At 38.9% G+C, this 15449-nt stretch overlaps 1 protein-coding gene across 1 annotated transcript in view; it reads left to right on the top strand.

The window, feature by feature from the left end:
* Positions 1 to 15449, top strand: part of LOC699759 (uncharacterized) — a 45694-nt gene that overhangs the window by 676 nt on the left and 29569 nt on the right. The window contains 3 exon segments of the mRNA XM_077946259.1: positions 977 to 1029; positions 5514 to 5658; positions 5934 to 6029. Coding sequence (XP_077802385.1) covers positions 977 to 1029; positions 5514 to 5658; positions 5934 to 6029 — 294 coding nt within the window.

The raw sequence follows: 15449 nt of genomic DNA on the forward strand, positions 1-15449 counted from the left end.
GGCTGGGTGGCTGTCTCCTGTAATCCCAGCACTTTGGGAGGCCGAGGCGGGTGGATCACCTGAAGGCAGGAATTCGAGACCAACCTGACCAACGTGGCGAAATCCCCTCTCTACTAGAAAAATAGGAAAAGTAGCCATACATGATGGCGCATGCCTATAATCCCAGCTACTGAGGCGGAGAATTGCTTGAACCCGGGAAGCGGAGGTTGCAGGTAGCCGAGATCGATATCGCACCATTGCACTCCAGACTGGGCAACAAGAGCGAAACTCCATCTCAAAAAAAAGAAAAAAAAAGAAAAAAAGAGAATTTCCTAATTTTGCTTCATTTGTTAGAAGAAAAATTTTTTTTTGTTTGTTTGTCAGGGTTAATGACTTGTTCAGGATCACAGTTTGTTAGTAGGGAAGACTGAAAGTCACATCTCCTGACCCCTGAGCCAGTATTGTCTACTTTTCCACATGTCAAAGCAAGTTTAAAACATCCTTTTGAGAAATAACAAAGTTAGATGAAGAAATTAAAACTGATTTTTTCCTTGAAGCACTGCCGCTTGTGGCTTTCTGTGGAGTCACTCACCAGAGGTTAAGTAATATTACTGGAAAATCGATAGCTTAGTCCTATTTTTTACAATGGTTTTAGTGTTAATGTTCCTTCATTAAATGTATTAACTTGTTTGGCCAATATTATCATTTTGCATTTTTTTGTGAACACCGAGGCAGATTGAAATCCTTAAGGAAGTAAATATTTACTTTCACCAGGTGAAAAATCTTGTGCCCAAGAGCCACATGATTATGTTGGAGTTATATTAGGGTGGTCTTTCACTATTTCTACCGCCTATTCTGAAGTGTCAGAGGACATTGATATTTTCCCAGGGGGAGCATTTTACCTAGTGGGTGTGTATGGCTTCTTGGGGCAGAAGAATCTGGGAGTTGCCAGGCGGGCCTAATCTTTCATGACCCCATTCCTCTTTTTCTGACTCAGCTGTATCTTCAGAGTTGTCTCCATCTTTCCAAGAACAGAACAAAATGAACAAGGTAAGTTGTTTATTAATTCCCTACTTTATTTTGCAGTGGACTTTGTGAAATTTGTAAGAGTCAATAGGGTTTTTTGTTGTTGTTGTTGGTTTTTGTTGTTTTTTTTTGTGAGACAGAGTCTCGCTCTGTCACCCAGGCTGGAGTGCAGTGTCACCATCTCGGTTCACTGCTACCTTTGCAACCTCTGCCTCCCGGGTTCAAGCAATTCTCCTGCCTCAGCCTCCTGAGTAGCTGAAACTACAGGCGCACGCCGCCACGCCTGGCTAATTTTTTACATTTTATTAGAGACGGGTTTTACCATGTTGCCCAGGCTGGTCGTGAACTCCTGAGCTCAGTCAATCCTAGGCCTCCCAAAGTGCTGGGATTACAAGCGTGAGCCACCGTGCTGGGCCAAGAGCCAATGTGTTAAGATGAGAAATTAGTAATAGATAAAAATTGAACAGAAAATAACAGATCAATAGCAGGGCCAAGTTAGAGTCAGTAAGTTGAGCTTCATACGTTCTTATGTCTCCAACAACCGTGGCAGAAAGGAAGACACTGGATACAGACAGACTGACTCTTCTGAAGACACAAAGACTTCCTGGCAGATGCATAGAGACCCACAGTGAATAACCTTCCAGTGATAGCCCTGAAATGAGTACAACCTATTCAGTCAAACTGCTTTTTCCATTTTTACTTTACACAGGTTCCGATTTTCTTTTGTATGTAGTGTTTGATCAATTAAGTTAACATGTATTTTATTTATTTATTTATTTATTTATTTATTTATTTATTTATTTATTTTTTGAGAAGGAGTCTTGCTCTGTCGCCTGGCTGGAGTACAGTGGCGTGATCTTGGCTCACTGAAACTTCTACCTCCCGGCTACAAGCGATTCTCTTGCCTCAACTTCCCGAGTAACTGGGACTACAGGCATGTGCCACCACACCTGGCTAATTTTTGTATTTTTAGTAGAGATGGGGTTTCACCATGTTGGCCAGGATGGTCTTGATATCTCGACCTCGTGATCTGCCCTCCTTGGCCTCTCAAAGTGCTGAGATTACAGGCGTGAGCCAGTGTGCAGGGCCAATAAATTAAAATGTATATATTTATTTATTTATTTTTTGATACAGAGTCTCGCTCTGTCACCAGGTTGTAGCACAGTGGTGTGATCTCGGCTCACTGTAACCTCCGATTCCCTAGTTCAAGCGATTTTCCTGCCTCAGCCTCCCGAGTAGCTGAGATTACAGGCACACGCCACCACGCCCAGCTAATTTTTGTATTTTTAGTAGACACAGGGTTTCACCATGTTGGCCAGGCTGGTCTCAGTCTCCTGACCACATGATCCACCTGCCTCGTCCTCTCAAAGTGCTGGGATTACGTATTTTAATTTTTAATGAATCTTATTTCTACATGTGTAGCAGATAGATAGAAAACCCCCTAAATTTTAAATATGGAACTTAATGAATTATTACAAATCCATGGTGCAAGTAATGAATACATAGGTCAAAACGAACATTGCCAGCACTCCTGAAGCTGCCATCTTGTCCCCTTCACAATCCTGACACCTCTCTGCTCATTCACTCATTTACATTTAATCTGTGGCTTCAGTGACAGAGTTGACTAGTTGTGACAGGAACCTTTTGGCCTGCAAAGCCCCAAGTTTAATATCTCATTTTTTCTTTTTTTTTTTGGAGAGAGTTTCACTCAGTCACCCAGGCTAGAGTGCAGTGGTGTGATCTTGGCTCACTGCAGCCTCTGCGTTCAGGGCTCAAGGAATTCTCCTGACTAAGTCTCCCAAGTAGCTGAAATTACAGGCACGTGCCATCACACCCAGCTAATTTTGTATTTTAATAGAGATGGGGTTTCACTTGGCCAGGCTGGTCTTGGACTCCTGGCCTCAAGTGATCTGCCTGCCTTGGCCTCCCAAGGGATTACAGGTGTGAGCCACTGTGCCTGGTGAAATATTTAATGTCTGACTTTTTACAGAAAAAGTTTACCAATCCCTAGATTAGTTTATTAAGTTTATTTGTTGGTGTTGTGTACTATTTTAGATGACTTTTCCTACTTCGAGGTCATGAAGATAATCTCTTTTGTTATCTTTTAAAATATTTATTGTTTTGGCATTCATATTTACGTCTCTTTCATTGGAATGAGTGTCTACTTTTGTATGAGGTAGATGTCAGATTCCTTTTTTTCATACAATTAATGTAGAATTATTTTTGAAAACACCGTCCTTTCCCCACTGTTTTACATTGTGATATTTGTTGTCAATTGTGTGTATATATATGTCTGTGTGTTTTTTGGACTGTGTTCTGTTGGTTGGTTGTGCCAGTACCACACTTGGTGAAATATCTTAGCATCTACTAGTGGGTTTAACACATTTTTTTCTTCAGCAAGATCCTGGCTCGTCCTAGTTTCTTGCATTTCCATACAAATGTTGTTAGTATTCATAAAATAACTTGCTGAGCCTTTCTTTGGGGTTGAATTGAACCTATATATAAATTTGGGAAGAACTACTTACCTTTTTTTTTTGAGACAGAGTTTCCCAGGCTGGAGTGCAGTGGTGTGATCTCAACTCACTGCAACTTCCACCTCCCGGGTTCAAGTGATTCTCCTGCCTTAGCCTCCCAAGGAACTGGGATTACAAGCACCCGCAACCACGCCTGGCTAATTTTTTTGTACTTTTAGTAGAGGTGGGGTTTCGCCATGTTGGCCAGGCTGGTCTTGAACTCCTGACCTCAAGTGAGCCGCCTCTCTTGACCTCCCAAAGTACTAGGATTACAGATGCGAGCCACCGTGCCTGGCCTCCAATTCCATTCTTGATTATTTTTTTTCCCCAGTTTTCTGACAACCTTCTGATTTTCTCTTGATGGCTTTGAACACCCACTATATTATAAATGTCTCTGTAGTCCTTATTTCATTCTTGATCTTTGATCTTCATATTATGCTTCTTTTTTTTTTTTTTTTTTTGAGATGGAGTTTTGCTTTTGTTACCCAGGCTGGAGTGCAATGGTGTCGACCTCGGCTCACTGCAATGTCTGCCTCCCAGGTTAAAGGGATTCTCCTGTCTCAGCCTCCTGAGTAGCTGGGATTACAGGTGCCGGCCACCATACCTGACTAATTTTTTGTATTTTTAGTAGAGATGGAGTTTCGCTATTTTGGTCAGGCTGGTCTCGAACTCTTGACCTCAGGTGATCTACCTGCCTTGGCCTCCCAAAGTGCTGAGATTACAGGCATGAGCCACTGCACCCAACCTATGTGTCAAATTTAATATATTTAGGACATTTCTTGCTAGAATACTGTGTCCAACCTATTTTGCCCTAACTTTCCTGGTTTACATTGTGGCTCTTGTATCTGGGCAGCTGTTCATGGGGATAGGCAGAGGAAACATTTTTTTTTCTTAATGAATTGGTGACTACATTTTGTTGCTCTCTGTCTCCTATTATCTGTGCCCTATTTGCAACCTGGTTTCTTCTACAGTAGTTTATGTAAATGTTGTTTTGTTCTTTGCCATTCTCAATAGAATTGGTTCTGTAAACAAAACCTGGTCACGTAATTTCAGTATATGCTCACATCTCGTCTTTGGCTCTCCCTTTTTCACAGCAGTGATCCCTAAAAGATGCGCCCTAGAGGATATCCAGAACAGTCCAATTGGATATCTTCTCCTATGTACCTTACAGATGTTTCAAGTATAGTAGTTCCAAAATCTTTCCATTTTCTACACATCCTTATTATTATCTCTGAATTAAAGGATTAGAACCCAGAATATGTATTGTGATGAAGAAAACGTCAGGCTCTTTTTCTACATTTTTAAATCCAAATGAAAATTAAATTAGAATTCATAATAAATGTACTGACAATTTATTTCTGTGATTTGTAAATACAAATCTGTAGTTCACAGTAATATTCTTGAAAATGGTAAATGATCAAATACTTTGGAGACCATTGGTCTAAAATTACTCTATAACCCATTTGCTTGGCTTTTCTTCTCAAGACAGCACCAGGCCATCTCCTGTGCTGTCTGCCCTTTTGTTGAAGTCTGCAGTGTGTTGCAGGCCCTCACTTTTGCTTGTGTCATCGCCCCACGCTTATAAAGAACATAACAGAGTGTTCTTCATAATTCAACCAACAGTTGTACTTCCTCAGTGAAGCTCAAAGCAGAGCTAACTTTGCTCCTAACATTAGTCTATTGGGTTTGTACTTTCACCTTAGTACTTATAACGTATTACCACATATATTTTCTTACCACTCTGTGTGTTCTTTGAACACAGGAAGATTTTTATTAATCTTAGTATTTCTAGCAGTGATGATAGTTTCAGGTACATTGTAGGAACTTGATTTTTTTTTTGCATGAATTAATATCTTAATGCATTAATGGCAGAATATTTCTGTTATGATCTTTTTTCCCTAAAAGTATAAAGCAAAACAAATACTCTGAATAATAATCATGGTAAGGATTAGCCCATACTTCTTTTTTCATGCCACCTAATTCTGAACATTTCAGGTAGAACAGAAGTTCCAGGGATCAGTATCATTTGAAGATGTGACTGTGGGCTTCAGCCAGGAGGAGTGGCAGCACCTGGATCTTAGTCAGAGGGCTCTGTATAGAGATGTGATGCTGGAGAACTACAGCAACCTTGTCTCAGTGGGTAAGGTCGGTTCACTGTATCATTCTAAATAGCATTTGTTTATTCTTTTGATTATGAAACATATGGGCAGTCTGTATAGTTTAATGATATTTAAGGTTAGGCTTCAGGAGTCAGTGTTGATTGATCACCTCTGAGCACCGGAAGATACTTGTGTTCACCTCTCCAGTGAAAATGTTCCACTGGCAACTTGAAGCAGCCCCAGAAGCTTCTTCCTGCTTCAAAGGCCTGAGGTCTAGACTGCTTTGTCCAAATCCTAAATTATTTCCTGTCAACAGGGTATTGTGTTCACAAACCAGAGGTGATCTTCAGGCTAGAACAAGGAGAAGAGCCATGGAGACTGGAGGAAGAATTCCCAAGCCAGAGCTTTCCAGGTGAGTTTAATATGTACTACACAGATTGACATCAGGGGATTTGTTGTTTCCCAGTAGTTAGTTCAGGGATTGGCAACTTTGGAACGTTTTTCAAGAACATCTCCATAGGGGTCCTAACCTCTGAAAGTGATGGAGAATACTGATACCTAAATCAAACCTCCAGATACGACTCACAAAAAATTTCTTCTTCTTGAATCATTTTTTGAATCATTTTTTGAATGTTTACCATTCTTACAACTGCCAATAGTTCAGTCTTTGCCCACCTTAACTTTATTATTGTTGGTTATTTTTCTCAAAGCACTTTCAGTGTCCCATCTTAACCTCCATTGTTTTGTGTTTATTCTGTCGTCATAATTTTTTTATACACTCATTTTTAAGCTCAGCAAATAAGTTTTGAGTACTTGCTGTGTGCTGAGGATAATGAAAAAAATTAGGCTGGGCCGGGCGTGGTAGCTCATACCTGTAATCCCAGCACAGGTCGAGGTGGGCAGATCACTTGAGGTCAGGAGTTCGAGAACAGCCTGACCAACATAATGAAACCCCATCTGTACTAAAAATACAAAATTACCTGGGCATGGTGGCAGGTGCCTGTAATCCCAGCTACTTGGGAGGCCAAGGCAGGAGAATCACTTGAACCCAGGAGGCAGAGGTTGCAGTGAGCTGAGATTGCACCACTGCACTCCAGCCTGGGTGACAGAGCGAGACTCTGTCTCAAAAATAAGTAAGTAAATATATATATATATATAAAATTATGTCTCTAAGTATATATACTTACATGTTTATGTGTATTAAGTGTTCTGTGGTTTTGAAGACTATGACAGAAATTAAAGCAAGTTAGATTGGCTGAATGTAGTACTTTCAGGAACAGTCGGGGGAAACCTTAATGAGGTCAACATTAGAGCAGAAACTTGAATGAAATGACTGTGTGAGCCATGAGGATTCTGTCCCTTTTCAGCAGGAGTAGTTGCAGCTTCTAGCCTTGGACAGGAATGTGCTTGGTGGTTTTCAGGAATAACCAAAAAGTCACAGTGACTGAAAGGAGGAGTTGATTGGAAGAAGGGCAGGAGGTGAGTTGAGGGAGGCAGCTAGAGTCCAAAGGTGAGCCTATCATAAGCCTTACTCAGTTAATTTTATTTTTAATTTAGTGGTAGATTTTCAGCAGATGAGCAACATCTGATTTATATTTCTATAAGATGTTTCTCACCTGTGTAGAGAAAATGTTGGGCGGGGCATAGGGCATAGAGAGCTCATTAAAGGCCTATGGTAGTTTTCCTTATGGTAGCTTAGACAAAGCCAGAAGGCAGGAGGGAATGGGATGAGGTTTGATTCTCTTGGTATTTGGAAAATGGGGCAATAACAAAAGAACTGACATTTGTAACATCAGAAAGAAGGGAAAGAGGTGTTTAAAGTATTTGAAGAAGTAATGGCTGGACCTTCTCAAATTTAGCAAAAGTTATAAAACTACACTTTCCCAAGTCTGAAGTAACATCAAATAAGTTAAGTCCATGGCAAACTCCCACTGTAATTAAATCTTTGAAAACTGAAGACAAAAAAAATATTCAAGGTAGCCAGGGAGAAGCAACACATTCCCTACAGGGAATGACTGTGGATTTCTCTTCTGAAACTGTGGTAGCTGGAAGGAAGTAGTATATTTTCTCAAGAACTGAAAGAGAAGCACTATCAAATAAAAATTCTGTATCTTTTGAAACTATATTCATGAATAAAGGGGAACTAAAGGCATTATTAGACAGGGAAGCTAAGAGAAAATGTTGCTAACAAACCTACCTTTAAAAATTGGCTAAAAGTTCTCTAAATAGAAAGGAAATAACAAAAGAAGGCTTGGAATTCAGGAAAGAAAGAAGATTGGAGGTTGGCAGAAATGGGGATAAATATATTTTTCTCATGAGTTTCTAGAATCATTTTCGATGGTTGGAGCAAAATGCTCTGTATGTAGGGGAAACACTTAACACAATTATATTTTAAAAGTGGGGAGGGTAAAGGGGCCTAAGTGGAATGAAACTTGGTACATTTCACTTGAAGTGGTAAAATGCCTGACGGAGTGTGGTAAGTTACATACGTACATTTTTATACCTGGAACAACTACTGAGAAAACTATAAAATGTGGTACACTTAGAAACACTGTAAATAAACCAAGATGGAATCTAAAATTTAGGAATATTTATATTCCATAAAAAATATTTATAGAAAACAAAACAAATAGCAGCCTAACAGAGCAATATTTACCTTAAATGTAAAAAGTACACTAATTAAAATATATATTGGCAGAATAGAAAAAACATAAAGCATGATTCTAAAATTTTTAATTTTTGTGAGTACATAGTAGGTGTATATGTTTTTGGGGTACAGGAGATGTTTTGATACAGGCACGCAATGTCTAATAATCACATTAGGGTAAACTGGGTATCTATTCCCACAAGTGTTTATCTTTTGTGTTATAAACAATCCAGTTATATACTCTTTTAGTCACTTTAAAATGTACAATGAAATTATTTTTGACTATAGTCACCCTGTTGTGCTAGCAAATACTAGGTCTTATTCATTCTTTCTAACTATTTTTTTGTACCCTTTAACTATCCTCACCTTCCCCCTACCCTACCCCATTATCTTTCCCAGCCTCTGGTAACCGTCCTTTCACTTTCTACCTCATCTCCATGAGTTCAGTTGTTTTAATTTTTAGCTTTCACAAATAAGTGATAACATTCAAAATTTAATATTCTGTGCCTCCATTTCCGTCTAGGTTGTTGCATATGACAGGAGCTCTCATTTTTTATGGCTGAATGGTACTCCATTGTGTATATGTACCACATTTTCTTTATCGGTTTATCTGTGAATGTACACTTGGGTTGATTCCAAATCTTAGCTCTTGTGAATAGTGCTGCAGTAAACATGGGAGCAGAGATGTCTCATTAATGTACTGGTTTCTTTTCTTTTGGGTATATACCTAGGAGTGGGATTGCTGGATCATTTGATAGCTCTATTTATAGTTTTTTTAGGAACTTCCAAACTGTTCTCTTTCAGCCACATGAAGTGAAAACCATGGTCTGTAAGTGCTCACCTGACTTTTAGTTCCCGTGAAACTGCTTCTTTTGTGTATAGTTGCCAATCTTAGTCTTCCTGCAGGGGAGTGGGTATGATCGGTGGCGTTTTCTATTCTACCATCTTCCTCCACCCATCCTAAAAACATGTTTTCTTAGGAAACTCATAACATAGTGAACAACATAGGTTGATAAAGTATATAAAAAGATAAACTGTACAAACATTAATCAAAACAAAGAGTGTCACTATTAATATCAAATACAGTAGACTCCAGAGCAAAGAAAATTATTAGACAAAAAGAACATTATGTAATGACAAAAGGATCAATTCAACAAAAATGCAGTGATCCTAAATGTGTCTCTAGCAAACCTCAAAGTACATAAAACAAAACTGATTGAGCTGAAAAGAGAAAAGCACATTTTTAACTGTAGTTGGAAAATTCATCACTTCACTCTTAACAGTTGGTAGAATTACCAGCCATGATTACTGGCAGATATAGAAGAACAGGACAGCAACATCAGCCAACAGGACTGAAGCAACACTGTAGAACAGTGCTCAACAAGACTGGGTGCGGTGGCCCACGCCTGTAATTCCAACACTTTGGGAAGCTGAGGTGGGCAGATTGCTTGAGGTCAGGAGTTCAAGAGTAGCCTGGATAACATGGTGAAATCCTGTCTCTCCTAAAAATACCAAAATTAGCCAGACATGGTGGCGCATGCCTGTAGTTCCAGCTACTTAGGAAGCTGAGGCAGGAGAATCGCTTGAACCGGGAGGCGAAGATTCCAGTGAGCCAAGATTGTGCTACTACACTCTAGCTTGGGTTACAGCAGAGTGAGACTCTGTCTCAAAAAAAAAAAAAAAAAAAGAAAAGAAAAAGAATAGTGCCCAACAACAGCAAAATACAATTTTTTCCTGAAGTGTCCATGGAATATTCAGAAAGATAGATCATATCCTGGGCCATAAATAAGCCTTGACAGATTTAAAATAATTGAAATCATTCTGAGTATGTATGTTTTCTGGCCATAATGAAACCAAACTACAAATCAGTAATAGAATGACAATAGGTAAATATCTAATCATTTAGAAATTAAACCTCAGACTTCTAAATAAAGTCTAGAGTGAAGAAGAGGCCTCAAATTCAATAGTAGAAGTGCATAGACTTAATGAAAATGAGACCATACCGTATCAATATATGTGGGAGGTAGCTAAAGCAGTGCTGGTAGAGAAATGTGTAGCACTAAATGCTAACTCTAAAGAGGATAATAGGTCGCAAACCCATAATTGACTTTCTACCTTAAGAAACTAGCAAAGAGCAAAATAAAACCACTGTTAAGTGGAGGGAAGAAAATAATACTGGAAGCAGAAATCAGTAAAATTGAAAATAGGAAAAAGTAGAGAAAACTAATGAAACAGAGGGTTCTTTGGAAAAAAATCAATAAAATTGATAAACGTCTAGCAATATTGATTAAAAATATAAAATGAGATGACAAATCATCAATATCTGGAATGAAACAGGGAATATCACTCCACCATCCATTTAATAGTATAATAAGGAAATCTTGTCAACAACTTTATGCTCATAAATATGACAACATAGGCCAGGTGTGGTGGCTCATGCCTGTTATCCCAGCACTTTGGAAGGTCAAGGCGGGTGGATCACCTGAGGTCAAGAGTTGGCGACCACCCTGGACAACATGGTGAAACTCTGTCTCTACTACAAATACAAAAATTAGCCTGGCGTGGTGACGCATGCCTGTAATCCCATCTACTCAGGAGGTGGAGGCAGGAGAATAGCTTGAACCCAGGGAGTGGGAGGTTGCAGTGAGCTGAGATTGCGCCATTGCACTCTAGCCTGGGCAGTAGAGCAAAACTCTGTCTCAAAAAAGCAAAGCAAAACAAAACAAAATGACAACATGGAAGAAATGTATCAGTTCTTCAGAAATCACAGACTATTACAACTCAAATCAGGGTGATACAGGTAATTTGAATGACGCATAGATATTCATAAAGGTTGACATACTTTGAATAAAATAATTTAAATTTTAAATAAAAACCTCCAAAAAACCAGTTTCCGAGTACAAGAGAGCTGCAGTCCTCACTAGAGAATTCTAGCAAACATTTACACAAGAATTAATGATGATTTTACACAATGTCCTCAGAAAATAGAAGCGGGAACATTATTTTATTTTATTATTTATTTATTTATTTATTTATTGAGACAGGGTCTTGCTCTGTCACCCAGGCTGGAGTGCAGTGGTGCAATCTCGGCTCACTGCAATCTCTGCCTTCCAGGTTCAAGTGATTCTCCTGCTTCAGCTTCCCTAGTAGCTGGGACTATAGGCGCATGCCACCACACTCGGCTAATTTTTGTACTTTTAGTAAAGACGAGGTTTCACCATATTGGCCAGGCTGGTCCCGAACTCCTGACCTCGTGGTCCACCCACCTCGGCCTCCCAAAGTGCTGGGATTACAAGCGTGAGCCACTGCGCCCAGGCAAGAGGGAACATTTCTTAACACATTTAAAAAATTATTTTGATGTCAAAACCATACAGACAGTACAAAAATAATAAAACTACAGACCTATACCTCCCATAAATTTACTAGCGAAAATCTTTAACAAAATACTAGCAAACAGAAAACAGCCATGTAAAAAGTATACACCATAACCAAGTGGGATTTACTTGAGTTATGTAAGCAAGACTGGTTCAACATTCAGAAATCAATCAATGTAATTAACCCACCATAGGCTAAAGAAGAAAAATTATATAGCCTTAGTTAATGTAGAGAAAACATTTGACAAAATGGAATATCCATCCATGGTAAAAACTCTCCATACAAGACATTAAGAAGATCTTCCTCAGTTTGATAAATGAACATGCACAAAATATCTATAGCAAATGTATTTGCTGGTAAGTGCTTTCCCTGTAAAACTGGAAACGAGGCAAGGATGTTTGCTCTTGCCAATCTTATTCATTGCAGTATTGTAACTTCTATCAAGCACAATGAGGCAAGAAAATGAGATAGAAAACATATGCATAGAGAAGAAATAAAACTTTATATTTACATATGACATGATTGTATATGTAGAATATTACAAGGAATCTTAGAAAATAAAAACCTCAGGCCAGGCGCCATGGCTCATGCCTATAATCCCAGCACTTTGTGAGGCTGAGGTGGGTAGATCACCTGGGGTTGGGAGTTCAAGAGCAGCCTGACCAATATGGAGAAACCCCATCTCTACTAAAAATACAAAATTAGCTGGGTGTGGTGGCGCATAGCAGTAATCCCAGCTACTCGGGAGGCAGGAGAATCGCTTGAACCTGGGAGGCAGAGGTTGCGATGAGCCGAGATCACGCCATTGCGTGCCAGCCTGGGCAACAAGAGCGAAACTCTGTCTCAAAAACAAAGAAAAGAAAATGAAGACCTTCTAGAATGAATGAATGATTTCCAAAAAGTTTCAGTGTCCAAGATGAACACATATAATCAATTTCTCTCCACTAACAACATATGCAAATTTAAATTAAAAACATAATACCACTTATTCCATAGAAAATTAAATACTTTGGTATAAATTGAACGAAATATGTATAGGACTTCTGTGCTGAAAATTAAAAAATGCTGATGAAAGAAATAAAAGACTACTGAAATAAATGAAGACGCATGGTCTCTTGATAGATTGGAAAACTCAGTAAGTATGCTAGTTCTCTCCAAATTGATCTGTAGGTTTTTTTGTTTGTTTATTTGCTTGTTTTTTTGAGATAGAGTCTCACTCTGTGAGACTCACTCAGTGGCGTGATCTTGGCTCACTGCAAATTCCACCTCCTGGGTTAATGCCATTCTCTTGCAGTCCCAGTAGCTGCGACTACAGGCGTCTGCCACCACGCCTGGCTAATTTTTTGTATTTTTAGTAGAGACAGGGTTTCACAGTGTTAGCCAGGATGGTCTCGATCTCCTGACCTCATGATCCGCCCGCCTCGGCCTCCCAAAGTGCTGGGATTACAGACGTGAGCCACCGCACCCAGCCAGATCTGTAGGTTTAATGGCATTCCTGTCAAGATTCCAGTAAGGTTTTTCTCAGCTTTAAGCTCATTCCAAAATTTGCATAAACAGTCAAAGGAACTACATATATATATTAAACAATTTTGAGAAAATTTTTCTCAGAAGTTTTGAGAAAAAGAATAGTAGGAGGAATTACTGTATCCAGTGTTAAGGCTTATTACATTAATCTCCCCTTTTCTGTGGTTTTGCTTTCTGCAGTTTCAGTTACCTGAGGTCAACTCTGGTTCAAAAATATTAAATAGGAAACTTCAGAAATAAGTAATTCCTAAGTTTTAAATTGCACACTGTTGTGAGTAGCATGATGAAATTTTGCACTGTCCTGTCCCAGGACATGAGTCAACCCTGTGTCCAGCATACCCAGGCTGTATATGCTACCCATGAGTTAATTACTTAATAACTGTCTTGATTATTTACTCTCATGATATGTGTTCAAGTAACCCTTATTTTACTTAATAATGGCCCTAAAATGCAATAGTGATGCTAGCATATTGTTGTAACTTTTCTATTTTATGATGTTGTTAATCTTTCCCTGTCCCTAATTTATAAATTAAACTTTATCATAGGTTTGTATATTTAGGAAAAAACATAGTATTTATAGGGCTCAATACTATGTGAGGTTTCAGGCTTCCACTGGGTGTCTTGGAATGTATCCCCCTTGGATAAGGAATGACTACTGTATGTATATATTAATAGCTATAATAAGAGGACAGGATGTTGGTAGAATATACACATTAGTAGAACATACACATAGAACAATGGAATAGAAAACCTCAACACTGATTATGCTGTTATAGACTATATGTTCATGTAGTTGGAGCCCTCACCCCCAGTGTGGTGGTGTTTGGAGATGTGGAGCCCTTGGGAGGTAATTAGGGTTAGATTAGGTTATGAGGGTGGGGCCCTCACGATGAGGTTAGTGCCTTACAGGAAGAGGAAGTGAGAGCTTGCTCACTCTCTATGTGCACAGAGGAAAGGCAATGTGAACATGCAGTGGCCGTCTGCAAGCTGGGAAGAGGCCCTCACCATGGCTGTCTGCAAGCTGGGAAGAGGCCCTCACCAGGCCCTGGCCATGCTGGCACCCTGATCTCAGACTTCCAGCATTCGGAACCGTGAGGAAATAAACTTCTGTTGTTTGAGCCACACAGTCTATGGTATTTTGTTACAGCAGCCGAAGCTAAGACATTTGACAGACTGTTGACAAAAATGCAAAAGAAATTCAGTCAGGTATTCAGCAAAAGATGTCGAAGCATTTTGACAATATCTTGTTTTATGTGTGGTAGAATATATATAACATGACATTTGCCGTTTTAACAGTTTTTAAGTGTACAGTCCAGTGGCATTGCACTCACAATGTTGTATAGCCATTACCACAATTTCGAAAACATTTTCATTACTTCAAACAGAAACTCTATTGCCGTTAAGCAGTAACTACTCATTCCCCCTTCCCACCAGTCTGTGGCAACCTCTAATGTGTTTTGTCTCTGTGAGTATGACTGTTGTGAATATTTCATGTCAGTAGCGTGACAATATTTGGCCTGCATCAACTGAAAGAAAAGGCTTTTCTTTCTCCCAGTGAATAGAATTGACACCCTTGTCAAAAATCAGTTGGCCATAGGTAGTGTATTTTTGGGCTCTCACTTGTATTCTGTTTGTATGTCTATACCTATGCCATGACCACACTGTTTGGATTACTGTAGCTTTCTAATAAGTTGTGAAATTGGACATTTTGAGCCCTCTGACTTTGTTCTTGTTTCTAAAAATCGTTTTGGCTATTCAGGGCCCTTATAATTCCATGTGACTTTAAGAATCAGCTTTTTATTTTGGTAAAAATGCTGATGGAATTTTGATAGGGATTGTGTTAAATCTGTAAATCATTTTGGATGGTATTGTCCTTTTAACAATATGACATCTCTCAAACTATGAGCATGAGATACTGTTTCCTTTATTTATGCCTTCTTTAATATTTTTCATCAGTATTTTGTAGTTTTCAGTGTACAAGTCTTGCACCTTCTTGGTTAACTTTATTTCTAGATAGCATTTTATTTTAGATGATGCTATAGATAGAATTGTTTTCTTAATTTTCTTTTCAGATTGTTCTTTGCAGGTGTGTAGCAACACAACTGATTTTTGTGTGTTGATGTATCCTGCAACTTTGCAGAATTCATTCATTAGCTATAGTATCTTTCTTGTAGATTCTTTATAATCTATCTTTAGGATTATATCACCTGTGAGTAGACATAGTTTTACATCTTCCTTTGCAATGGATGCCTTTCTTTTTCTTGCTTGGCTGGAACATCTACTGCA

The sequence above is a fragment of the Macaca mulatta genome, chromosome 9, assembly GCF_049350105.2.
Source record: "Macaca mulatta isolate MMU2019108-1 chromosome 9, T2T-MMU8v2.0, whole genome shotgun sequence".
Lineage (NCBI taxonomy): Eukaryota > Metazoa > Chordata > Mammalia > Primates > Cercopithecidae > Macaca > Macaca mulatta.